This window comes from Balaenoptera physalus (assembly GCF_965194825.1).
Source record: "Balaenoptera physalus genome assembly, chromosome: 7".
Classification (NCBI taxonomy): domain Eukaryota; kingdom Metazoa; phylum Chordata; class Mammalia; order Artiodactyla; family Balaenopteridae; genus Balaenoptera; species Balaenoptera physalus.
In genome coordinates this window covers 19,857,158-19,882,356 of record NC_138886.1, presented here as the reverse complement: position 1 = coordinate 19,882,356, position 25,199 = coordinate 19,857,158, and the positions used below count along the sequence as shown (strand labels likewise).

The following is a 25,199-nucleotide window of genomic DNA, read 5'->3' as shown; positions in this document are numbered from 1 at the left end:
GCTCCCTTCCTCCAGGAAGAGAGAGGGAGGGGGGAGCCGCAGCCAAAGCCTCCTGCTGAAATGCTTTTCTCTGAGGGGCTGGCTTGCCTTCACTCCAGCCTCTCCCTGGCCAGCGATCCTGGCTTCTCCTCTCCAAAGATTACTTCAGAATTGCTTAGAAGCTCTGGGGACAGACTGCCTGGTGTGAATCCCAGCTCTGCCCAGCTCTGTGATTTGCTCAAGCCCTCACCTCTCAGAGCCTCAGTTTCCTCATCTGTAAAATGGGGAGAGTAGCAGACGGACCATGAAGGGCTGTCGTGAGGAGTAACGGAGTTGAGGCATGTGAAGTGCGTAACACGGTGCTTACCAGCCAGTGTCGTTTGTATCACTAATATCACCTGTTAAACTGAGAGCTCGCTTTCTTAATAGGATTACTTGATGGGAACTGAAAGCAGAGCTCCTTGGCAAAGGCTCAGCGAGGTTTGGTTTGACCCAATCAGGTGGGTTCAGGGGGGCGGGGGGGTGAGAATCTGCATTGCCTCAGCCAGGCCTTGCCGTTGCCGTCTGTGCGCTCCGCGTGTTTCCCTCTGTCTCTCTCCTGGGGGCATTCCACTGCACGGGCTCCTCGGGCCTGTCCGCCCGTCTGTCCGCAGGAGTCAGCAGGAGTGTGACAGTTCATTCTCTGCCGGCCTCCCTCTGAGCTGTCTCCACAGGAACCCGTTCTTGAACCTGGCCACCTGGAGCAGCCTTTGATCCTCAATGCTTCAGAGCATTGGTCGGGGGCCTCTGTGGAGCCTGATTCAGGGATGTGGGAAACTGAGGCCCAGAGAGGTGAAGCACATTGACCGGGCTCACACAGCAGCCAGACACTCAGATCGATCACAGAGGATGGACAAGGGAGAGAAGAGGTTATTTCAGGGGCTCCCTTTCTCTGGGGGAGGGCTTAATGTGATGGCTGTGGCTGAGGGCAGTGGTGATGGGGGAGGGCAGGAAGTGAGGAGGAGACTTCAGGGAAAGAGGGTGGGCTTGTTTAGAGAAAATCCATTCACCCCTTCCCTTTAGACCAGGGTTTCTCACCTCAACGCTATTGACATTTGAGCCAGCTAATTCTTTGCTATGGGGCCTCCACCCACGAGATGCCAATGGCACCTCTTCGGTTGTAACCATCAAAAATGCCTCCAGGCAGTGCCAAGTACTTTATACATGTAAGTCAATTACTTCTCCAAACAACTCTAGGAAGCTCAGAGTATTAGTCCCTGTTTTAGATGAGGGAACTGAGGCACGGAGAGGTTAACCCCCAAAATCGCACAGTGAGTGAGCAGCAGAGGAGAGGTGGGACGGGTGGTCTGGCCTCGACATACACTCACTGCCTCCCGGCCTTGCCCCAGCCCTCAGTGAAGGGCCCCTCGTGAAGGGAACGTGACTCTCCAGGGTCTAGGAACTCCTCTGCTCCCGCCTTGGACAGTCTGATCTGATCTGACACTGGGTCTCCAGCCTGTGGTCCAGGACCTACCCGCTGATCTTAGTGTCCTACAGGGTCCATCTGCACCTCGGGTGTCTGTGATTGACAGCCCCACTCCTTCCTTGCTGCTGTCCCAAGGAGGTGGCCCCGCTTCTGGAAGCAGAAAGCTCCTGCCCCTCACTAAGCTAGAGGAGTCGAAGCCTCTGTGTGTGCTTATTTAACCCTCACAACAGCTTTCAGGGCGAGGGATCATTGTCCCCATTTTATAGATCAGAAGATCGAGGTCCACAGAAGCCCAGTGAAATGCCCTGAGTCCCTTAACTAGTATGGGATGTAAAGAATCTGAGATGGAAAGGAGTGGTGAAAGGGGCAGCAATCAAGAAATGAACTTGGGAGAGGTCCTCTGTGAAATTTACTCTGGTACTTCAGTGGAGGTGAACGTGCCTAATTACAAGATCAACCCAGAGGGGTTGCGTCCTCGAAATCCTTCCCAAGCCAGCCTCCTGTGAGCCACCTCTCATGGCGTCCTCTTCTCATTCTCTTCCCAGGGCGACATGGGAGCATTGGGTCCAATTGGCTACCCAGGACCCAAGGGCATGAAGGTAAACAAGAGCTGTCCCTTAATTCGAGTCTCATCACAGCTGGGCACCCCCTGACTCATTTCAGCCCGGAAGGAAGGCTACCCTGATACGGTGTTGGGGGGCACTCAGAGGGGGGCTGGGGTGGAACGTGGCAGATCAGGGGCTCAGTGCTTCTCAGTCCTGAGAGCCGTTCATCGTCCGCATGTCATTTATGCCAGACATCTTCATTGGACAGCAGTCCTCCAGCTGAGCATGAGTCAGACTTGGTTCTGGACTTCAGGGCACTGAAAGTCCAGTGGGGGACATCACCAGGAGCACAGAAACTCTATATAATGGCAAGCCAGTGAGCTCAGGACATCCCTGAGTGGGATGGGCGTGCAGGAGAAAGGTGGGCTAAAATTGCCCGGACCACGTTCCAGGGATGATTCCATTTGGCCAACAAGCGTGTGACACGGCTCATGAAGCCCATCTCTCCCCATCGGCACCCTTCTCCCCTGGATGTGTCCAGAGTACTGCGATTCACAAGTCAACCTCCCCTTCTCATGGTCCTTCAATCCACACCACTGCCCTCTGGGCTGGGGCCTCCAGCACAGGGTCTTGCAGCAAGCCAGTGGGTTTACGCCAGGGCTCTTGACTTGTGGGGTTTTGAACCTCCCTCACAGCTGAACCCTGGCCTCTGTCTTGCAGGGACTGATGGGAAACGTGGGGGAACCCGGACTGAAAGGTGATAAGGTGATCTGAATACTCCCTTATTGCACTGTGTTTTGTCTGCATGCGAACCCCCTCAGCCTCGACGCTGCTGCTGATTTCTTGCCAGGTCCTCTCCCCTGCACTCTTACTGCCTCCCCTCTGGACCCGCTAAATCTGCGCTACCCAGCTTCTTCCTTGTGACTCTGGGTGGGACCCAGGCAGATGGTTCTGGAGGCACGCAGACCTTGGCAGACAGAGTATGGGGGGCTCTTGAGACCAGGGTCGGGGGTAGGGTAAGGCAGGTCTCCGAATTTGGGGAGCAAAGCTGAGGCCAAAGCCACAGAACATGGGGTGGGCGGGGAGGAGCGGTGCTGAGATGATGGGCCCCAGGGCAGGGCTGATGGGGGGTCCAGAGACCCCTCCCAGGCGTAGGAGGAAACAGATGTGCATCAGCCGCCCAGATGAGAATGGGGAGCCCCATCCCAGAGTCTGAAAATGCAACGGAAAAGCCAGGACGGCCCCTGAGCTCCCACCTGCTTTCCTGCCAGCTGCCACGTGCCCTCCGCAGCCCTGCTGCTGAACTGACCCCGGGCCAAACCAGAGCTGGAGGTGGGTAGGTGGGACCCCGGGGCCCAGCGTGGGGCAGCACCTGGCCTGGGTCCTGCAGCATCTGAGCCAGGAGACATGGAGGGCAGGGAGTGGTGCCCCTGTGCTCTGCCCTGTGGCCATCTCCCTGCCCTCCCCTCTGCCTCAGGGAGTGTGGGAGAGCTTCTGGCAGCCTCCCAGGTTCTATAAACCTGAGCCGATAAGAGCTGCTCAGCTGCTCCCGGGGCCAGGCTGCCTGTGCACCTGTCTTCAGATGACTCTGCTCCTCCTAAATCCGAGGAACAGGAACAGGTACCGGCGCTGGGCCCCCTCCGAGAGCTCTGCAGGGCTTAGCCCGCGCGTCCGCCACCCCTCTGTGAGATAGGAAGCTTGCTGAGCACAGACAGCTGGTAAGTAGTGTCAGGATTTGAACCCAGGCACTGCCGACAGAGACCTCCACCACGAAGCAAGACTGAGGTCAGAAGGGCAGGGCCAGTGAGGCCCTTAGAGGTCACCTCCTCCAGTGCCTACATTTCACAGCCGGGGAAGCCGACCCAAAGAGGAGAAGAGATGCATCGAAGGAAACTCAGTGATCTGTTGGAGCCAGCCCAGACCCTGGACTCAGAAAGTTAGAGCTGCTGGGCAGAAATGGGCACCCCAGATTGTCTCACCCACTCCCACCCCTAGGTACCTGGCCGTGCCGTGCTCAGCCCAGTCTTCTCATCTGTTTCCCCCTTTCCCATCTCCTCCCGTCATGCCCAAGCCTCCAGCTGCAGCTCCCTCTGCCTCGCCGACTCAGCTCTGCCACCTGGCTCTGCCCTGCTGACTTTGCTAAGCCCCCTCTTCCACGGCCCTCCCTCTGGAGATGCAGGGGCTTTCTGTTGGAGGTGGGGCTTCCCCACAGCTACCTGTTTACCCTGCGTTGTGAGTCATCAGTACTCTGGAAATGTTGAAGTCATGGAGGAGGGGAAGGAAGTGGGGGAAATAGGAGTGTAGGCAGGGAGCTTTTTATAGGCCCTTTGCAGAGCTGGCCTCCAGCTCACTGTTTCTTCAGGAACATGGCAATCAATGTGTTACATAGAACTCGGCTGGCTTGCTGACTGGTGGTGCCTGGGACATTGAGAGAGGTGAAAGCACTGGAAAAAAAAAAAAAAAAAAAGGAGAAAATTATTTTCCTGCTCGTAGATCTCAGGAAAATCAAATAAGTCTTCAGCGTTGAAAAAAAAGAAAAATAAGAAAAGCAAAAGAAATCTCTTTTCTGCCCCTTTGTCTGGGGCAGGGTCTTAATATTTCGGGGGCCAGGGTTCTGATCAGCCCCTCTTCACTCCCACCCTACCCCTTGGCCCTCCCCTGGGATGATGGAGCCACCCCTTCATGTTCCGTGGTCATCCTGCCCAGAATCCCAGATTGTCCATGACCCAGCCTGGCCTCAGTCCCACTTACAACCACCTGGCTCCCTCTCTCCCCATGGTGACACATTCTGGAACCCAGGCTCCTGCTCCAGGCCCAGCTTTCTCCAAATCCATTGTCCTGATTTCTTAGGTGCCTTTGAAACTTTTTTTTTTTAAACCATCTTTACTCCTCCTTTGGACATTTTAAAAAAATGTTCCTTGGTTCCTAAAATTCTGGGATATTGTACAAGATTTTCCAAACTGGAAAAACCAAAGTAAGTTAAAATTTTTTTTTATTTAAAAAAAAAATTCTGGCTTTTGTTCTACCAAGGATGTTCTGCTGGATCATGGCCTTCGCTCACGACATGAGTTCTCTAAGATTCTCCATTCTTCCTGGGTTTTTCTCCCCATTCCTCCAACTGCTCCCGGGGCTGTGAATGTTTTCTGAGTCCTGGGGCCAATGTACCAACATGGAAAGCTGGAAATGATGAGGGCTGTGTGAGACAGTTCCAGCTCCAAGGAGAAACATCTCCCAATCTGGTTCTGCGACAGCTCATTTACCCGGATGTGGCTGAATACAGGGAGGGACTAGAAGAGGCCTCCGACAGCCAGAATCAGTGTCACCAAGCCCATGCAGTGTGTCATCTTAGAAAAGAAACACCCAGACCTAACTCGAGACCAGTTTACTCGCTGTTTACACATAGTCTTAAGTAGCCAGGTGCTCTGGTTTCTCATGCTATAGCTGATTAAAAGCAGCTAATTAGCAGTAGACCGAAGCAGATTGCTGGCATAGAAACTCCCACAGAAGGACAAAATGACAGCTCACAGCCTGGCGGTGAAAAATATCAAGCAACAGATGCACTCAGAACCCTCAGTGGTGCGGGGCCACTGTCCAGGCTGCACGCTCCTCTGTGTGACATCAGCTGATGATGAAGAGGTTGAAATATCAAGGCACAGCTCCTTTGACCCTCAAGTGTCTTTTCTCCCGACAAGGCCAGGTGACATTGGGCAGTTTAGTTTCTGTTAGTGGAATGTTCAGCCACCTGAGCAACCCCAGGCAGACCTGCACATAAGCTGGCTCTGTCCCCCACAGGGCCTACCTTCCCCACCCAGGGCAGGGCAGGGCTGGGAGCTGCCCTTTTCTCTAACAAGGCTGCTGCTGGGCAGATCGACTTTAGGAACAGCCTCAGCAAAGCCGTACCCTCCCAGTGGGTCTGGATGTCGGGGAGACTTCCAGAACCCACCGTGGTCTCCATCGTAACCTTCTTTGCTGGTGTGTATTTAGGGTGAACAAGGGGTTCCGGGTGTGTCAGGAGATACCGGATTCCAAGGAGACAAGGTAATTGCAGCAGATTCGCCCCCTGCCCCCTGCCCTGCCCTTCTCTGGCTCTGGCTTCCTTCCCAGGGCCCGTCAAGGGCCAGGACCCGCCTGTAGGATGGCTTCCTTTCACACAATCCTGTCTTCTCCATCCTCCGTCTACCCTCTCATTGTCTCTTCCCTGGACTTTACAATGGCCTCCTGACTTCTTCCCAGGCCCCAGCCTCTTCCCTCCCAGTCTGTCTTCCTCACCGCCACAAAACTGTCCTGAGGGCCCAGCTCTGCTCTGTGCTCACAGCCCATCCATGGCTCCCTACTGCCCCCAGAGTGGTGTCCTGGCTCCTCGCCCCGGCACCCGGACCCCCAGTGCACAGGGCACTCTGACACTTTCCTGCCCCTCGCCCTTCTAGCCCTGTGCTCCAGCCCCACTGACCTGCCCTCTGCACCTCAAGTTTGCACACACTGCTGCCCAGCCGGGCACACCCTCCGACCAGCCTGTGCACGACCCATCCCCGCCGCAGAACCCCGCGTGGATGCCATTTTCTCTACCTGCTCAGGAAGTGGCCATTCCCTTCTCTGCCATTCTCATTCCCTGCCCATCACCTGCGGTAGCACATTTCTCCCCTGGTTGATGGGGATTTGTGCTCAGCCCCCTGCCAGACAGCAGGTTCCCAAGGATAGGGCCGCCGGCTGGCCCGGAGGAGCTCAGCTTAGGGTCCTGCACAGAATGGTGAACATTTAAGACACATCTGAGTGAGTAGCTGGCCTGACTGACTGAGGAACCCAGGCAGCCTGCCGAGGCCGGCTCCTCTTTGCCTGTGTCCGGCACCATGTGGCCACATCTGGACCTCACCCAGCCAGTCAACGAGACCCAGATGTTGGCCAGCTCTGCCTCTTCCTCTCCCCTCCCTCCTGGCTGGCCCGTCCTGACCCAGCCTCAGTGTCTCCGGGTTGCGAGCCACGCAGGCCTGGCTGCCTCTCCCGCTGGGCCCCAGGCTCCAGACTTCCCCGGGCATCAAGGGCGCTTCAGTGCTTGCTTGGAGGCCCAGGGTCCCGGGTTCCAGGATGACCTGGTGAGGACAGGAGCTGCTGTTTCACCTTTGCATCCCCGGCTCCCAGCCTATAGGGCTGCCGAGCTGGAACTTGCAAGCAGGGAAAAGGACTGGGGAGCTCATCCTCCCCCTAAAAGTGGATGTTCTCCAAGCCTCAGGCCGGCGAGGATGACCAAGCAGCCGTTCATCTGGCCATTTCCGGTCCTTACTAACCCCAGTTTGCTCTGCATCTTTTTCAGGGGAGCCAGGGATTGCCAGGGTTCCCAGGCGCACGGGGGAAGCCAGGGCCTGTGGTAAGTACCTTCTGCTCTGAGATCCCCAACCTCACACTCTCCAAATGGTCATGGAATGTGGCCAGAGATGCTTTCACATCCAGGATCTCCTTTCCTCTCGCAGCAGCTCTGGGAGGCGAATAGAGCAGAGCAGAAATGGAGATTCACCCATTTTACAGATGAGGACACTGAGGCCCAGAGGGGCAGGAGTACACCCAGCGTCATAGATAGGCATCAGTCACTGGCAGACCTCTGGTGAGAATCAGGGCTCCCAATGTCTTGTAAATAATAGTAACATTATTAATAATAGCAGTGGGTGTCATTTATTTATTGAATGTTACTGTGCATCAGATCCTTCCTGTGCTATACGTCTCTGAAGTCTGCCAACAACCCCAGGAGTTAGAGACTTATTATTGCTCCCATTTTGCAGATGGGGAAAGTGAGGTTCCGAGGTGAAGTGACTTGCCCTGGATCCTGTGGCTAGCAAGTGTAGGAGATGGGGTTTGAACCGTAGCTCCTTGCAGTTATCTAGGCAGATTTCACTCATATTCTCCTGAGTTTTCCAACCACCCCCAGCCAGGGGGCTAATACAGGGGATCCAGGGAAGGTAGACCCTCACTTAGCCCTGCCTCCGCCACAATCTCTTCTCTTCCATAGGGCAAAGTTGGAGACAAAGGATCCGTTGGGTTTCCTGGGCCCCCTGGACCCGAGGTATGTAATACCCTATTTCTCTGTGTCTGGCTGCTACTGGGACTGGGTGTTGTGCTTGGGAAACCAAGGCTCAGAGACAGGGAGAGACTTGCCTGAGGTCACACAGCAGATGAGAGATAGGGCTGAGAATAGAAATTCCTTTTCTGCCTCTGTGCCTCCCGGCTTCCCTAGAGGCTCTCAAAGGGAGTGGGGCAGAAGCTGGCCTCAGACAGCCTCCCCAGCTTCGTAGCCGCCTTTACAGTCTCCAGAAACAAACATCAGGAAAACCCTCTGAGCTCCACTGCTTGACCCTTCACAGGAGCTCCCCACGTTCTCTACCCTGAGGTTTGAGGCATCCAACCCGTCTGAGCCCTGGAACTTTTCTAACTGCCCACAGCCACCCTGGAGAAGTGCAGAGCTCATGGCTCACAGGGATGGGGAGCAGGAGACAAGTGTAAAATTCTGGCGTTTGAATGGAGAAGGACAAATAATGAAGGATGGATAAAGCAATTAACATAACAACTCTAGTTGAGTCAGTAGAACCTGAGAGTTTCTGATACATGTGATAACGAGCCCAGGTATGTTGAACGTTCATCAGCTGGCATTTATGTACAAAGGAGCGAGGCAGCTAGTCGAGCCCCTTTTGCTCTCCCCCCACCCCACCCCAAACCCCAGTACGGGGACCAGCTCTGGAGAACAGGGTGGACAGTGCTAGGGCTACTGTCTGTCTTAGGGGGTCTAGGTCCTCCCTAGCCGCCACCCCACCTCTACACACCTCCCTGGCCTGGGGCCTTGCACATTCGTAAGGTCTCAGAGACAGAAGTCTAGTTCTGCCGGGTTCTCCAGATCCCTCCAAAGATCACTCCTGGTATCGCCCGGATTGATGAGAGAGTGTTTCCTGAAAGCTACAAGTTCTACTTTCCACTCTGTTGACTTTGGCCATGACACAGTCCTATCTTTAGACGAATGGACTTGGCCTCTCTTCCACGGACCTGGTTCCTTCCCCTGGTCACTGTGGAAAAAGACTTTTCTGAGAGTCCGGGTTTCCCAGCAGTCTGGCCAGTGCGGGTGGAAAGCCTGCTGCCTCACATTTATTAGGCACCTCCTCATGCCAGGAGGCTGCCTAGTATCTTCGGGATGAGAACTGGTTGAATGGTCACCGCAACCAGTGAGGGAGATATTGCTACCACCGTTTACAGATGAGGGAACTGAGTCACAGAGCAGGGGAGTGACCTCCTCAGGGTCACTCTGCTACTTGTAGCAAAGAAGGTCTTTATTTGCTCTTTGGCTCCCTCCTGGGTCCCTGGACAGACGGGGGTGGGGTCTTCCTCCCCCATCTTTGTGTTCTGTTTGGATTGGCGGACTCAGTATCCAGAAGATGGCTTGGCTCAGCTGAAGACAGAAGCTGACGAGCATGTCAGCGCCTTCCCGGGTCTTTGCCTCTTTTCGGCGACCGACCGTGGGTGCAGCTCCAGCTCCCTAGCCCCCGTGTGAATTAGCTCTTTCACTCATCAGTGGGTCCGATCTGTGTGAGTGCTAGAATTTGATCAGGATCCTGACCTTCAAGTTCTCCCTGGAGACAGGCCCACCCCAGGCAGACTTGTTTTGTTTTCCCAGGACACAGGACCCAAAACCCTTTGGAATGCAGATTTTTATTGAGTGCTTACCAGGTGCCAAATACTGAACTAAGCGCTGCACTCACCTTATTCTCCTTAAGCCTCGGAACAGCCCTGTTAGATGATTTTATGGTCGCCGTTTTAGAGGTGAGGAAGCCGAGGCCCAGAGAGGCTTAGAAACCTGTCCGGGGTCACACAGTGAGTCGGGGCAGAATGGGACTTTGAGTCTTTCAATTTGAAGAAAAAGACATGGGGCTTTAGTTCCATGTGTGTTAGCTCCAAATTCAGGACCATTCTTGCCTTTGCTAATGAGAAGAGTGAGAGAATGCTTGAGCTGGAATTTAATGGGAGTTACCAAAAGCTCAAAAGAGGAAGGGGAAAAAGCCACTTACAAAGGCGAAGTGGGGGAGCATTCTGATCTCAGGGATTCATATGAGAAGGCTTTGGTTTCTGGCTGGCAGAAAACTGAGGTAGTAGTGGATCTGCCCTGAAAGCAAATGGGGTTCTAGGCTGAATTAACAGAGGTATTACACCTAGAACAAGGAAGGGGATGTTCGTATACTGGCCTGTGCTGGTCAGTTCACACCCAGAGAAGCATGGGTGTCCTAGTGATCACCAACATTGGAAGCTGGGCAGTTGGAGGAAGCCAGACTGAGGGGCCCCGGGCCCCTGACTAGAAGCCGTGGAAGGGACAGAGAAGGGCAGGCCTTTTCTGTTGGGGAAGGGAGGAGATTCTGCTCCGTGTCAGGAAGAAGCTTCCATTGTACAGTCATCCGTCTAGTAAATCTCAGTGGGAATTTCAGCTTCCGATATGAGCTGAGATTTACTAGATCAGTCCTTTACGAGCCTTTCAAAGTCACAACAAACCCAGAACACAGAGGATCCCTGCAGTAAAGGATGGCACCTCTCAGAGCAGAGGACGGCTGGCTCTGAGGCCCTGGCTGCCCCAGGCTTAGGACTTGGGAAAGTCTGGATTAGACGAACTTGTATGTGCTTGTTCCTGTGCTAAGACCTTCCTGCCTTGTCTTCCTTCATTTTCTCAGCACCTCTCTGAAGTGTAGGGGCTGATTCTTTGTTTTCAAACTGTGATAACTGACTGCCCAGCGTCACATCCCCTGCAGGAGGAGATGGAAACCCAGGTCGGTCCCCCTCTAAGACCCATGGTCTTAGCATTTCCCTTCAGAGTCCCCCTGGGTCACTTCTGCTCTCTGCTTCCCTTCAGGGATTTCCCGGAGACATTGGCCCCCCTGGGGACAACGGCCCAGAAGGCATGAAGGTGAGTCCCTGCCCAGGGGAGCTCCAGTTGATGAGGATGACATCTCTGGAAACCATGGGCCTGCTTCCAAGCCAGCAGGAGTCTTGCCAGCCTATGATGGAGAAGGAGGTGCCGCCTCTGAGACCCCTTTTTGTTCCCTTCTCACCAGGGTAAGCCTGGAGCTCGAGGCCTGCCGGGACCCCGTGGGCAGCTGGGGCCAGAGGTGAGACCGTCTGGCCCTGCCCCCTGCCCATCCCTCCCAGCTCCCAGCCTGCTCTCTCCTGGGTCCTGGAGGCCTTAGATGAGGGCCAGGGCCCCTCAGTCAGGAGACACAGGGCCCAGGGCCACCTCAGGCTTGCCCTCCAGCTCACCCTTTACAGCCCTGCCCTGTGACCTTTCCAGGGCCCTTCCCTGCCCCGGCCTGACTGGCGGGTCACGCCCACCACGGCAGCCCCCTTGCCCTGGGGTTTTCTCTCCCAGAGCCCCCGCCACTGCTCCTGGTCACAGTAGCACAGTTTATTGGGGTATTGATACGGGAGGGAAGGAATCGTCGGCTCACATGAGGTCCTGAATCTCAGGGGGATAAAGACACTACGTCGGGTCCCATGGTTAGTGGCAGGCAGCATTAGGATTCCAACCCAGGTCTGCTGAACCCAAAGCCCATGGCATAGACCCTATAACTTCTGGGCTCCTGGGGGCTGCCTCCGGCCTTCCCAGAGAGTGACATGACTTGTGCAGCTAGTAGGTGGCAGAGTGAAGATGTGCTTATTGACTCATTCATGATGAAGGGGATTGACAAGTTCTCTGGGCCTGTTGGAGCATCAGGTGGAGGGCTGTTGGATGCCTCACGGGCTGGTCCCAGGTTTTTCCCGTGCCCGAGGCCCTCCACTGCACACCTTGGCCTCAGGCCTCGGGTCCCCCATGACACACAGCCCTGGGTGAGGGTGCAGGAGGCCCAGACTCACCACGACCACAGGCAGGCATGTGGCTGACATGGATCCCTTCTCAGGCTGGTTCCGGGTCTGGCATGCCAGACGGGCCAGTCTGGAGGCTGCCTGAGCCTGTGGGAGGGTCTGAGGCATCTCTACGGGCGGGAAGCGGGAAGGAGGGTGGGAGGGAAAGACAGCACCAGCCCCGTGCTTCCGTCTACACTCATGTTACCACGTTACCACTCATATGCCTGCCACTTGCTCATGTCTTGATTCATCTGTCCACTCATACATTCATTCGGTCCTCCATCTCTTCCCTCTCTTGTGCCCACCTCCCAGCCTTCATGCACCACACACCCACTAGACCCTGGGCACACTCATCCTGAGTGATGTCGGGGGCATGGCTTCAAAAAAGAATGAGACATCATGGCTCTCCTCCAGGAACTCAACTTAGGCTACTCATCAGAGTTTAGGATGATCCTCTCTGCCCTGCACCCTTTTACAGGTGGGGAAACTGAGGCACAGTGAGGGTAAGTTCTTTCACCGAGGAAATGGCAGAGCTCAGAATAGAGCCCGTATCTTTGAGCTGCCGTCTGGGCTCTACTCCCACAGCATATGATAGGGTTTGACTCTCCTGCCCAGCACTACCACCAGCCCGGGCTAACCACATTCACAGGGCACCTGGAGCCCCATTCACACAGAAGCCCCCACGTGGCCTGGCCTCTAGGCCTCTGCCCTGGGTGGGGCTAGGCAGGGGGCCCAGGTGCACCATTTCTAGGTCCAGGAGAGCTCTCCTGTGCCCACCCCTTCCCCTCCTAACAGGTCAAGTTCTCCAAGGCAACCGCTGGGTTAACTTTCTCCTTTTTGTTTCTCTCTCGTGTCTCCCGACTCTAGGGAGATGAGGGACCCATGGGGCCACCAGGGGCCCCTGGCTTGGAGGTGAGTGTTGCTGGCTCGGGGGAGGTGGGGTTTGTCAGTGCTGAGCCAGCTGTGTGCAGGTGGGCAACATCTGGTTGGTGCTCTGGAGAGAAGTTGTCAGTGAGGGCCTTGGGCCCCCCCAGGGATGGAGCTAGGACAGACCCCAGAGGAGAGAGACAAGGGGCAGGAAACTGTTCTTGCGCACCTACTGTGTGCTGGTGCTTTGTGCATCCATTTCCGTTCATTTGATTCTCCCGTGAGAGAGACAGTGCCTTTCTTAGTTTCATTCAAGGCCCTCAAGGCTCAAAGAGCGAAGGGCTTAGCCCAGTATCTCATAGCCAGGAAGCGAGGATTCCCTGCCTGGAAACTGACTCTGCATTCTCTCCACTGCTCCCAAGTGGCCTTCCAGAAGGAAGGTGTATGTCCCGCCCCACCTTCAGTCGCGATTGCATAAATTGGCAGTTTGTGGATTTTTTTGGTCTCAGGACCTCTTTACGTTCTTAAAAATGATTGAGGACCCAAAATGCTTTTCTCTGTGTGGGTTGTCTCGATATGAGTACTTAAAACTGAGAAACTTTGGATCAATTCATTCAAAATTAATAACAAACCCGTTTCATGTTAACAAAAATAATAGGTTTTTAAAAAAAAAATAGCTATATTTTCCAAAGCAAAATCATCTAATGAAAAGAGTGGCATTGTTTTACATATTTTGCAAATCTCTTTAACGTCTGGCTTAATAGGAGTCAGCTGGATTCTCCGTTCTGCCTCTGCGTTCCATCTGTGGATGATACCACGTGTCATGTAGCCTCTGGAAAACTCCACTTACATTCATGAAAATGAGTGACATGGGCAAATGACAGCTTAATATTCTTATGAAAATAGTTTTGACCTCCAGTGAAATCTCCAGTGAAAGGGTCTCAGGGACCCCCAGAGGGCCCCGGACCACATTTTGAGGACCACTGGTGTAAACTCTCCATTCCCCCTGTGTCCTTTGTCTTCTGTTCCAGTCCCTTCCTTTTCCTCACTCCCTGAAAGCAGGTTTCATCATCCCCATTAGCAAACAAGACCAGCCGGGGAAGGGGGACTTCCCAAGGTCACACAGCTGTAGACCCTCCCCGCATCCCCAAGGACAGTTGGCAGCCTAGAGACATAGTGGCTCTGCATCCCCACCCCCTCCTGGCTTCTCTCACTCACCTCTCCCTATTGCAGGGTCAACCTGGCAGAAAGGGGTTTCCTGGAAGGCCTGGCCCGGATGGCTTGAAGGTGAGGGGACCTGGAAGTGACTGGGCGGGGAGGAGAGAACGCCTGGGGAAGAGAGGAGAGAGGGGGAGCCAACCTGTGAGGCCCTAGGATGACCCCTGAATCCCTGGCCTGTTGTGAAAAAGGGAGGAAATGGTCCCCGTTTATCACAAAGTATGTATGGGTAACGGAGAGGAAAAAATGGACAGAACCTCAGTGTCTCCCAGTGGGGCAGCGTTCAAGTAATGGGGTACAATGCAGCCACCAAAGGTGGCGTGCTGGAAGATTTTACAAGACGGGAAAATGCCTGTGCATTGCGGGGGGCGATGGCGGGGGTGTAGGAAGCAGGTCACGTAGTGGAGGAGTGCAGAATGAGCCTGTGGCAGGGGCTGGTCACACTTGTTCCTGAAGGCTCAGAGCAAAGGCTGGAATGTGGACGGGGGTTATCTCTGGGTGGTGGGATTACAGGAGATTTCCATTTTCTTCTCTGGGCTTCTGTATTTTCCCCATCATGTACCATAAACATGCATTTCATTTATTAACAGTTTTTTTAAAGTTATCAAAAAAGAACTGGCCCCAGTAGGAGAGTATGATCCTCAACACATGGGCAGCTTAATGCCTTTCCAGGCACTCCCTTTGAAGGTTGGATTTCCCCAGCCCAGTGATGGGCAGGGATCACTGGGCCAAGTTTACAGCTGGGCAAGCACACAGGGGGTGAGGGCAGAGCTGGGGGACCCAGGCTGTCCACGTCCCCTCCCCTCAGGGGAAATGGCCCCCGTGTCTGTGTCTGTCTGGCCCCTCTGGGGGTCCCAAGTGTGAGATCTTGGGGAGGAGTTGGGGTGGAGACTGAGGCTCAAGCCGGGATCACAGTGAGCCACGTGCATTTGTAAACCAAACTCCTGGCTGGTCCAAGCGCACGTCCTGCCCTCTGAGGTCTCGGCCGTTCTCCCTCAGACACCAGCTGTCTTTCTGTAGTGGGAGCAGTGACATAGCCTGGGTGGATTTATCCCATGGGTCTGCTCACCAGGGTGGCTTTGGCCGCAGAAGGAGCAGGAGCTGTCCCAGCAGATAGACGAGGCTGCGAACGGCCACCGGGTATGAGAGCTGGAAATAGCCTCGGAGACAAATGAGTCTGATTTTCCTTATTTGTAGCTGGGGACGCCGAGCCCAGGGCAGAGGCGAGACCCACCAAAGTCACTTGTGAGCTGGTGGCAGAGCTCTGGTGGGTTAGGTCCGGTACTCAGGTGCCCTGACTCCCCCAGTTCCCTGCTCATCCTGCGGTGGGGCAGCCTGCTGCAGTAGGAATGGGGATTTCCATCAGTCAGACCGAAGTTCCAATTCTAGCCCTGCTTCCAGCTCACTGTGTGACCACAAGAAGGTCCCTTCACCTCTCTGAGCTTCAGTTTCTATCTCCACAAAATGGGTTGATGAAGGGCCCAAATGAGATACAGATCTCGTGCCAAGTAATCTGCCCAGGGCCACTCCGAGGGAATGGTGACTGGGGTCATCCCTGGGGCCAGAGGTTCTGTCCCAGTATCCCTTGACCCTGCCACTTGTTTGGAGTCTCCAAGGCCAGACTCTGGAGTTGAGTTTCCTGGTCCATCCCCACCGGTGGGGACTAAGGCCAGTCAACTGGGGTGTCCCCCAGGAGGCCTAGACTCCTGTCACCCATGCCAAGTGACCCTCCTCTGTTTCTCTGCAGGGAGAACCAGGCAATCCTGGACGGCCGGGGCCCATGGGCGAGCAGGTGAGTCACCACTGTCTTGGAGCATATCGGTTCCCTTTACTGAGCGCTTACACTGTGGGAAGCACACACACGCACCTCATTCATCCCCATCCCAGCTGGAGAGGTAGGTTCGCTCATCTTCCCCTTTCATTGACACGGACAGACTCTGGCTCTGAGGGAGGTGAGGTCACGGAATGAAAAAGCCATGAATCTCAGTCACAGAGGCCACTCCCCACGGCCTGATTCTGCAGATGTTCTGGGGGCATTCGCCCAAAGACATTACGTGACTTTGCTCCCAGAACGTGAAAAGTGGAAGAGCCCTTCACGGTCGCCGCTCGTGCTCAGTTTAACGGGGAAGCTGAAGACCAGAGAAGCAGAGCCACTTGCCAGGGACTCTTGGTCCAGGCATCCCTAAATTATAAAGAAGATGAAATTCAAACCAGTGGTTCTGGATAGTCGGGAAGTCAGGTCAGGGTCTGAAGAGGAGAGGAGGTGACAAGTGGTCATTGAGAAGGAGGTCCAGGGCCCTCGGTGCTGGAGGCTGCTGGGTGGATGGCCGGCCTCAGTCCCCCCTCTGCAGCCCTGTGCCTCCTGAAAGCTTCACCTCTGGGCTTGTAGGCCGGGTTGGAAGGTAGCAAGCAGTCTCCTCCACTCCTTTAAAGGAAGACCCCACCTTCTGAACTCTGTGAGGACCTGCCTCAGGCTGGAAGGATCAATGATGCTGGGGACCCAGAAGAATTTGTCTCCACCGAGAAACACCATCAATGGCGTGAGAGTCACACGCACGATGAGCTTCCTCACCAGGCCTGCAACATCTGTTGGGGGGAAGAAAGGAACTAAAGCAGGGGGAGGACTGGATTTTTGAAACCTTTCCAGTGTTATTCGAGTGCATTCTGTGGGAAGCCTGGGAGTTTGGAAGGGCGGCCGTGGCCTGGATGTATTTCCTGATTGGAAAAAAACAGGCAATACGTTCCGCAAATTTAATTTCATAGTTATGCTCATGGTAGGGCCCTCGGGAAATAGATACTCGGAATCCTAAGATGGCAGGACACGAAAGGTCCTTAGAAATCACTCTATCCTGGTGTCCTAACCTTGTTTGTGCCTTGGACCCCTTTGGCAGGCTGGTGAAGGCCATGGACCCCTTCTCAGAATAGAGAACTTTTAAATGCATAAAATACAAAACAAAGGACTACAAAGGAAATCAATTATATTGAAATACAAATATGACAATACGTTAAAATGTGATCTCCTCGAAGATCTGCTTCTTTATTCTTGCATTAAATAGCGAGATCTAACGGCGGGTCCAGTCACAACCTCAATTTTGAAGTGGTGACAAGCCTTATTGATACATTTTGAACTCTCTGCAGCAGTGACGGTAATGTGACATGTAAATATCTGTGACCGTTACAGGTGCTGTGGGTTTGTTGCCTACATTCATATTTGAGGGAATTGCTAAATTTCAACTAGGTTGGTGAAAATAAAAGTGGTAATTTTTCCCTTTCAAGTTTATGGACCACCCCCGCCCCCCCCCCCCCCCCCGCCTCCTGAAATCCATCCATGGAGACTTACAGGGACCCCAGGTGAAGAACCCCTGGATCCTGGTCATGTTGGCAGTCTGGGATTCATGGAGGAGAATGGGCTGGACTTAGATGACCAAGTAAGGTGGTGGCAAAGCTGGGGCAGGAGGAGTGGGAACCTGGCCTGGGCAGCCCCGGGCTCACTTGTTCAGTAGAGCCCTCAGCTAGCTGCCCGGCCGGCTGAGCAGGAAAGAGACACCCGTCTGAGCCGTGAGGCAGGAGCCCAGTGGCTGCCATTAGGCATGCGGGGTGCCATGCCTGCTATTCCCTTGGCCCTCTCCCGAGGTGGGAAGGAGCAGGCATTTCCTGTTCATGGGAGAATCAGAGGATCCCCAGGAAAGAGTATAAGGACCTCCTTATAATCACAGTGTCTGCTGCATTTATCGGGTACCTGTTAGGTGCCAGGCTCTGTGCCAAACACTTTCCGTACCATCCCCGGCAGTTCCTCCAGCAACCCTATGACAGTCAGTAGTATTGGCCCCGTTTTGCAAATGAGGAAACCAAGGCTCTGAGAAGTTAAGTAATTTGCCCGAGATCTCCCAGGCGGTAACATAACCGTCAGAGCCCAAGTTGACACTCAGACCTGCTGGATTCCCGTGACCTGCCCCGAAGAGACTAGAAAACCCTTGCCCTGAGCTCTTGCAGTTTTCCAACAGCTAGTTAGGGTACAGCCAGCCTGCCGGGCCCTGTCCCAGGTGCTGGGTGCACAAAGATAATTACAAGGCATGAGCGTTGCCTTTAAGAAGCTCTGTGCAGGGGGAAGCCAGGCCTCTAAACACCTAACCCTGAGATGTCTAGTCCAGCAGAGGACCCACGACTGTCTTGTTTCAACTGCATCCCCGGCACCCAGCAGAGAGTCATATGAGAGCAGGGAGGGAGGGAGAAAAACCCCCATAGTCGACAACAGGCCTTTATCTGTAGACTGCGTAAGGACCGGGCCAGCCTCCTCCCCCAAACAGGGGAGTCAGATCCCGTCTGTGCCATGCCCACTGTAGGTGACAATGTTGCCTCACCACCCCCCCATGCCCTCTTGCCAGCTGAGAGGAGCCAAGTGTGCCCACAGCTGTCAGAGCTGCTTCTCCACCAGCCCCGCCAGGTGGAAGCCCTGGGCCTCGGGGGCGAGCTTCCCTGGACCAGCCTCAGCTCCACCCCCGGGACAGGGTGCCAGGATGTTCCGGGACAGTGCCCCAGTGGCGACAGGGTGTCCTGGGATGGGGGCAGGGAATGGGCTGTATGGCCCTTATTCATTAGGATCCCGTTTGGCTTCTTCATTGAAGTTTATGACCTGCCTGCCTTCCAGGACCCAACAACTCATAAATTTAAAGCAGCTGTGAAATTTCTGTGTCTCTGGGCCAGTTGGGCAGGGGCCTCTTAACAGAGCAGTTTTTATTCCCTTTACTCGGCATCCTCTAAATGTCTGACTGCTCCCTTGTGGGGAGCTCAGGCCTCTGTCTTAACCCCGTGCCCTTTTAAAATAAATTAGAATAGGATGAGAGGGATACTTGGTTATTTTCTGTGACTTATTAGCCATGATCTCATACCTTGAACCGCACCCCTCTCACCTCATACTTCCACCCTGAAGGGTGTGTGAACTCAGGGCACTAGGCCCCCATGGATGGTGATGGTGCTGGAGTGCCAGGCAGACCTGTGCCCTGCTCATGGCCACACGTGTTGGAGTGACGGACAGGTGCATGGGCTTTGGAGCCACACAGACCAGAGTTGAATCCTAGGCTGTAGCCACGAGACACACACAGTCCTGGTCTGAGCTGCCACTTTAAAACTGTCTCTGAGCCCCTCAGAGCTGACCCTTTGGAACTGGATGCTTTTTCTTCGCTCTAGTTGCCTGGCAGGTGGGCCAGCTTCACTGCCTGAGTGTATAACTTCGGATCTGTTTCTGATCAGGTTCAAGGTCTCATTTCTTTCTGGATACAGTTTGGGGACAGGGGGCAGCTTTTATGGGGCAAGTCCACTCATCCCTCAGTCTTCCTGAATTCTCCCAGAAACTCTTGGCTACAAACCTGGGCTCTTCCAAAGCCACTTTTGCACCCCTGAACCACACTAGACCCCCATCTGCTGGAATTTTCTTTAGCAGAGAAGAGAGTGGGGTCTGGGCTGGGAATCGCCTGCCTTCCTGGGTTACTCCTCTAACTAAGCCCTTCCCCCTCACTGAGCATGAGCCAGTCACCTGCTCCTGGCGGCAGCGAGGCCTGCAGCCACCTAGAACCATCCTGGAACACAGAGGCCACTTATCACCCAGTGGAGTTAAAAAGAGCAACAGGAACCACAGTGTGTGTGTGTGTGTGTGTGTGTGTGTGTGTGTACGCTCTTTCAGAAAGGAGAGGAAGCCTTTCACAAGACAGTAAAAAGGCCTTCACTTCCCAGATTTCAATCAAGTCTTTTTGGCAAGGGCTGTAAGGGTGTTTCTATCCCCGCCAACAGGTTTGTTTCTCTCTTTGAAACAGCTCCAGGGCCCCGAAAGATGGGGACAGATTTCTCACAGGCAGGCCTCTTCCCAGCACCGCTGAAGGACCTTCCCCTGCCCCGCCCCCCAACTCCCCTATCCCACCCCCTCCCCAAAGGTGGTTGCCTCCCAGCTTCTGGCGCGGGAAGAATGTGTGGCTCTCCCAGGGATGCTGGCAGCAGCCCCGTCGCTTGGCTCCAAAATCAGAACCATCTGGTGGAGCGAAGGAAGTCAGGACAGTGCCCAAAGAGAGGCAACTCTCTCCTCGGTGGCAGCCCCACGCCGGCTGGATTACCCGGCACGGGGCAGGAGACACGGGGAGACAGCTCCAGTGGAAGAGAGATGTGGGCGAGTTGCCTTTGAAACTCAGCACGTCTCTGAATTCATGTTGCTTCCGTCTTTCTCTTGCTTTTATACACATTTCTTATAGGGACTTCTGGGATTCATTGGTCTGGTCGGGGAGCCAGGAATCATGGGAGAAAAGGTAAGTCGTGTTGGTGGGAATATCTAAGCAAATAGAGCTTGTGTTTTGAAATTTGTAAAAGGTGAAGGGGCCAGTTGCCCTGGGGGTGTCAGACCTCCCTCCCTGGCCTCTCCTCGCTTCCCTGGCCTTCCAGACCCTCAAAGAGCCATTGTTCCGTGTCCCAGCATCCCCTGGGGCTTCCGCCGTGCCCTCCTGCCAGCATCCTCGAACACAGTTAGATGTCTGTATGACAGCCATCTACGTGGTCTGGGCCTCTCACAGCTGCGTGCTGGCACTGCATGGGGCTGGCAACAGAAGGAGGCAAAGAGTCATCTTTTAAAAAAGGAGCCCAGTTCTTTAGTTTGCCTTGTTAACGCCAGCAGCTTTGTTTTACAGACCAGATAACCAAGGCTCCAATAGGGGAGGTGACTTGCTCAAGGTGACCCAGATAGGAAGTGGCAGAGCTGGGATTTGAACCACATTCAGTTTCCATGGCCACACTTTGCCCCACGTTGGCTCCCAGCCCACAGCTTGTGGCTTCCCATTTCCCATGGGCCCTTGAGGAGAAGGCTTATCTGATTCCCCAGGAAGGCGACCTACAGGAGTTGATATTATTCCCATTGGATAGATGGAAAGACTGAGGTCCTAATCTGGCCCCATCTAGCTTTCCAGGCTCATCCCATGCCTCCCTCTTATCATTCCCTGTGTCCCAGACCTTCTGGTCACCTTCTCCTCCTCCGTCTCTTTTTCCTCTTATTTTTTTAAATTTAACATTTTTTTGAAGTAATTATATTCACAGGAAGTTACAAAAAATAGCACAGAAAGGTCCTGTGTAACCTTCACCCTGTTGCCTCCATGGTAACATCTTTGATAACTTCAGTGCAATATTAAAGACATCTCTGGCCTTCTTTTGTTGCTCGAATGTTCCATGTCCCTCTTCACCTGCAAACCATTACCCATGCCGTTCCCTCGGCCAGGTACACTCTTCCCATCCCCCTATCTTTGCCTAGATGACTCTCAGTTATCCTTCAGCATTCTGAGGGAAGCCTTCCCCACCACACCCCTGCACTCGGGGGGGTCAAATCCCCTAGTGAAACACCTTAGCACCAAGACCCACTCCCTCACTTCACTTACCCCAGTTTGCATCTGTTTTGGTGATTTGTGTCAGTCTCCTCGTAACACTCTGTCTCACTCCGCGTGAGCAAGGTCTGTCTGTTTCTACCCACCATCGTGTCTTCAGGGTCTAGCATATCATGCCAGGCACATAGTAGATGCTCAAGAAATGTTTGCCGGCTGTGCGGATACAAGAAAGAGGGCTTCACACACAAATAGAGCCAGGATCCAAACCCAGAGCCACTGCCTTCCGGCCATAGCTCTGTCTGCTACACCTGCCATCTCTGCCCGATCTGTCTGGATTGGTCAAGAGAGACTAAGTTGCACCTCTGATTCTCCAGCATCTCATCTGGGTTGGGGCAGGGGGTGGGGAGAATAAAAGAAATGCCTTATATTGCCATCTCTGCCTTAGCAAACCCAGCCCAGGGGATGCCAGGCCTAATGAGGACCACATAACGTGGGCCAGGATCAAAGGGGATGACGTGTTTAGCACATCCTTGATCTGGACCATCCCTGCCCAAGGGAAGCCCACCGTGTGGCACACCGCAGTGGATGCTGAGGCCTCCTAGGACTTGCTGGGGTTCTTGGCTTCTGCTGACTGAAATCCCAGGACGCCCCCCTCCCCCTGTCACCACCCTGGGTGATGTGGCTATAGACCTTGGACAAGTCCCTGCACCTATCTAGTCTCTGGAGTGCCCTCTGCACCCTCCCCCCATAGAGCCACCCCACTGCTGTGACCTCCCTGAATTGCTGTCTCCATCACAGGGTGACCGGGGCATGATGGGACCCCCAGGCGCGCCCGGACCCAAGGGGTCGATGGTAAGGAGCAAGTCTGCATCCCCTTGCCCTCTCCTGTCACAGCCGCGGTGACAGTTCTGCTCTCCTCTGCCTGCGCCCGCGTACCCCAGGCGTCCACGATGACCGGCTCCTTTACCTTCCAGGAGGCCCTGGGCTGGGGCTGAGCCGACCAAGGCAGTACTGCAGGAGGAAGAGGCACCTTCCAGAGCTGATTCCTTCTTTTTCATCTCTTTCTTGGTAGGGTCATCCTGGAACTCCAGGTGGTGTTGGGACCCCCGGAGAGCCTGGACCTACGGTAAGCAAAGCCCTCATGTTCCCTGAGCTCAAACCCACTGTCGAGTCATGGTGAGGAGTCCAGGTCTCAAAGTCAGACAGACCAGGAATCCCAGCTCCCCCACTCCCCGGCTGTATTGTCAGGGCAGATCATTGAACTTCTCTGCACCTAAATTTTGCTCATATGAAAAATAGAGGAAATAATTATGGTCATGATAGTGTGATTGCGTGGGTGAAACGAAACCAGGGATGGTCATTGCAAGGGAGTATCATGGTCATTGGCACCTCTATTGCTTTGTTCATTCACTCAGGAAATACGGTGTCACATGTGCCACTCCAGGAGCTGCCATCAACAAGGCAGAAAGCTGTCCCTGCCCTTTAGGAGCTCGTATTCTGGTGTGGCGGAGAGAGAAGCCAGTAAATAAGTGACAGCTGCTATGGAGAAAGCAGGGAAGAAAATGGGAAATGAAGGGCCAAGGATACAGGGGTCCTGGGCTTCTCATGATGACTGAGGAACCAGGGATATTCCTGAGGATCCCAAGGCAGGGAGGTGGGAGAGGCGGGGGGCTGGGGGGAGGGTGTGGGCAGGAGCACCCAGATTCAGGGGTCCCTCCTACTCCCCCAAGGGTGAGGTAGGGTTGGGGGCTGGGTGGCTCTCACCCTGAGCACAGGGAGCTTCTGGTCCCTCCACCTCTGCTGGTTGAGGACGGAGGGAATTGGGGCAGGGCACTCACTTCGGCCAAGGCTGAGGCTCAAGGCTGGGAGCCCACTCTGGGGCGAGGGGATGGGGGGGTGGGCTTCAGGCAGGTGGAAAGGGTATGGTGGGAGGGGGACCGGCACAGGCAGGATCCTGGGGCAAGCCTGGTGGGTGATGAGTTCAGGTGCCTTCACAGGCTAGACTGAGGGGCTCTCTGGGGTCTGAGGAAGGAGGGAACGGGAGCCTTCAATGGTTTGAACCCAAGGGAAGTGCGCCCACACCAGTTCTCTGAGCCACTTAGGGAAGCAAGGCCAACTCAGTTCCCAGACTTTTCTGTGCACCTGCCGTGTGCTGTGCCCATGCTCAGTCCTGGAGTTGCAAAAATGATAAAAAATAGATCCTGCTCTTAAGATTCTCACTGTCTAGTCCTCTCACTCATTAACAGACTTTTACTGAGCACCTACTATGTGCCAGACAGTGCTAGGTGCCCAGGGTAGGGCCGAAGCCAGAGAACAAGGATGCTAGAGGTCTATCATCCAATTCTAGCTGTGCCCCTGGACCTCAGCCTCCCTGAGCCTCCCTCTAGGCTTTCTTCCTCCCATGTCCAACCTCCTCCCCATTCCATTTCCTCAGTGCTTCCATCTGTTCAATGGTTTGGCTCCGACTTAGTGAAATCAAACAGTGAGCTGCCGCTTTCAGATCCCAAGGTTGCCATTGACCCTCCTCTGTTGCATTGTGGGGCTGGGCCTTTGGATCTCTTGGGGCTCCTTTCGGACAGCCAGCTGCCCCCAGTGCCACTGGGGAAGCAGGATAGCGTGGAGGTCCAGAAAGCTTCAGAATTAGACACATGTGAGTCAAATTCTGGCTCCCCCTTTACTAGCTGTGTGATTGTTGGCAACATTTATAGCATCTCTGAGCCTCAGTTTCCCCATCTGAGTCAGCATAATACCACCTTCATTATGAGATTGTTGTGAGAAATAAATGATACCGTGCATGATGTAATGCTTAGCAAACTACCTGCATATACTAAGTGCTTAATGAATGGTAACAATAATAATTACTATCACTATTTGTTAGATATGATAATTACCACTATTATTAGTAAGACTGTTACTATGAAAGTGACATTTCTGATGATACCGTTCACATCTGATTGGCATTTTCCACTTTTCCAATCACTTTAACATCCATGTTCTCCTACAGTCCACTGAGGTCAGCCAAGGTTATTATCTCCATTATTTGGAGGGGAACAGTCAGGTCCTGGGACCACCAGTTTCTGACCTCCTCTCCCTTTGAGAGAGCTGACAGCAACCCTTTACTGAGGACCTTCCAGGTCATTTCATCTTCCTAGCAACTCTAGGAGTCAGGGACTCTTCTTATACCCATTTTATAGATGATGAAACTGAGGCCCAAAGAGTTTAAGTCACTTGCCAAAGGTCACAGAATTAGTAGGTGGCAGAGTCAGGGTTTGAACCTAGTTCTCTGGTGGAACAGTGTGCTCTTTTAAGCATTCTACTCTACTGCCTCTGAGTTGAGACTTGGCTCCTGAAATTTCCCAGTGACGCATTGCATGCCTTCTGCAGTCTGAGATCCCTCTATAAAATGGTCCATTCTCACCCAGTCTTCATGTTCTCCCTCACCCGGGAGTCAGATCTGTCTTTTTAGGGGGCCAAGCCCGGGTCCACACCCTGCTTGCTCTGCTGACAAGGGATCAGGTTGGGACCCAGCGCCTCACATCAACCCTTTAGCAGTTGAAAGGTCTGCGCCCCCTGAGGCCCTGGGAAGAGAGAAATAGGAGCAGAAAGAGGAGTTTTTCCTGAGGCCCCAAACTGAGCTGGGCCTCTCCCTGGTATTCGGAGGGGGGGATGAGGCCTTCTCTTCTTGTAAAAGGAGCACGCCCAGTCTGAGAATCGCTGCGGAGCTGGGAGGCTCCTGCAGCTGTTGGAGGGGTCCTTGGCCAGCCATGTGGCTAAGACGCAGATTGACGTCTGTAGCTGGGGCTGGAACCTGGGGAGAGAAACCAGGCAGCGAGGCGGCCTGCTTCCTCTCTTCACCTTTTTTCTCTCCCTTCCTATCCTCTGTCCTCTTCAGTCCTTCCCTTAATCCCTGTCATC

At 54.2% G+C, this 25,199-nt stretch overlaps 1 protein-coding gene across 4 annotated transcripts in view; it reads left to right on the top strand.

The window, feature by feature from the left end:
• COL27A1 (collagen type XXVII alpha 1 chain) overlaps positions 1 to 25,199 on the top strand; it is a 185,453-nt gene that overhangs the window by 110,154 nt on the left and 50,100 nt on the right. For all 4 annotated transcript variants that reach the window (XM_082470253.1, XM_082470254.1, XM_082470256.1 and 1 more), the window contains 13 exons: positions 1,990 to 2,043; positions 2,710 to 2,754; positions 5,974 to 6,027; positions 7,298 to 7,351; positions 7,988 to 8,041; positions 10,859 to 10,912; positions 11,061 to 11,114; positions 12,715 to 12,759; positions 13,948 to 14,001; positions 15,680 to 15,724; positions 20,172 to 20,225; positions 22,083 to 22,136; positions 22,357 to 22,410. In XM_082470253.1, coding sequence (XP_082326379.1) covers positions 1,990 to 2,043; positions 2,710 to 2,754; positions 5,974 to 6,027; positions 7,298 to 7,351; positions 7,988 to 8,041; positions 10,859 to 10,912; positions 11,061 to 11,114; positions 12,715 to 12,759; positions 13,948 to 14,001; positions 15,680 to 15,724; positions 20,172 to 20,225; positions 22,083 to 22,136; positions 22,357 to 22,410 — 675 coding nt within the window. The remainder of the gene's footprint in view (positions 1 to 1,989; positions 2,044 to 2,709; positions 2,755 to 5,973; positions 6,028 to 7,297; positions 7,352 to 7,987; positions 8,042 to 10,858; positions 10,913 to 11,060; positions 11,115 to 12,714; positions 12,760 to 13,947; positions 14,002 to 15,679; positions 15,725 to 20,171; positions 20,226 to 22,082; positions 22,137 to 22,356; positions 22,411 to 25,199) is intronic.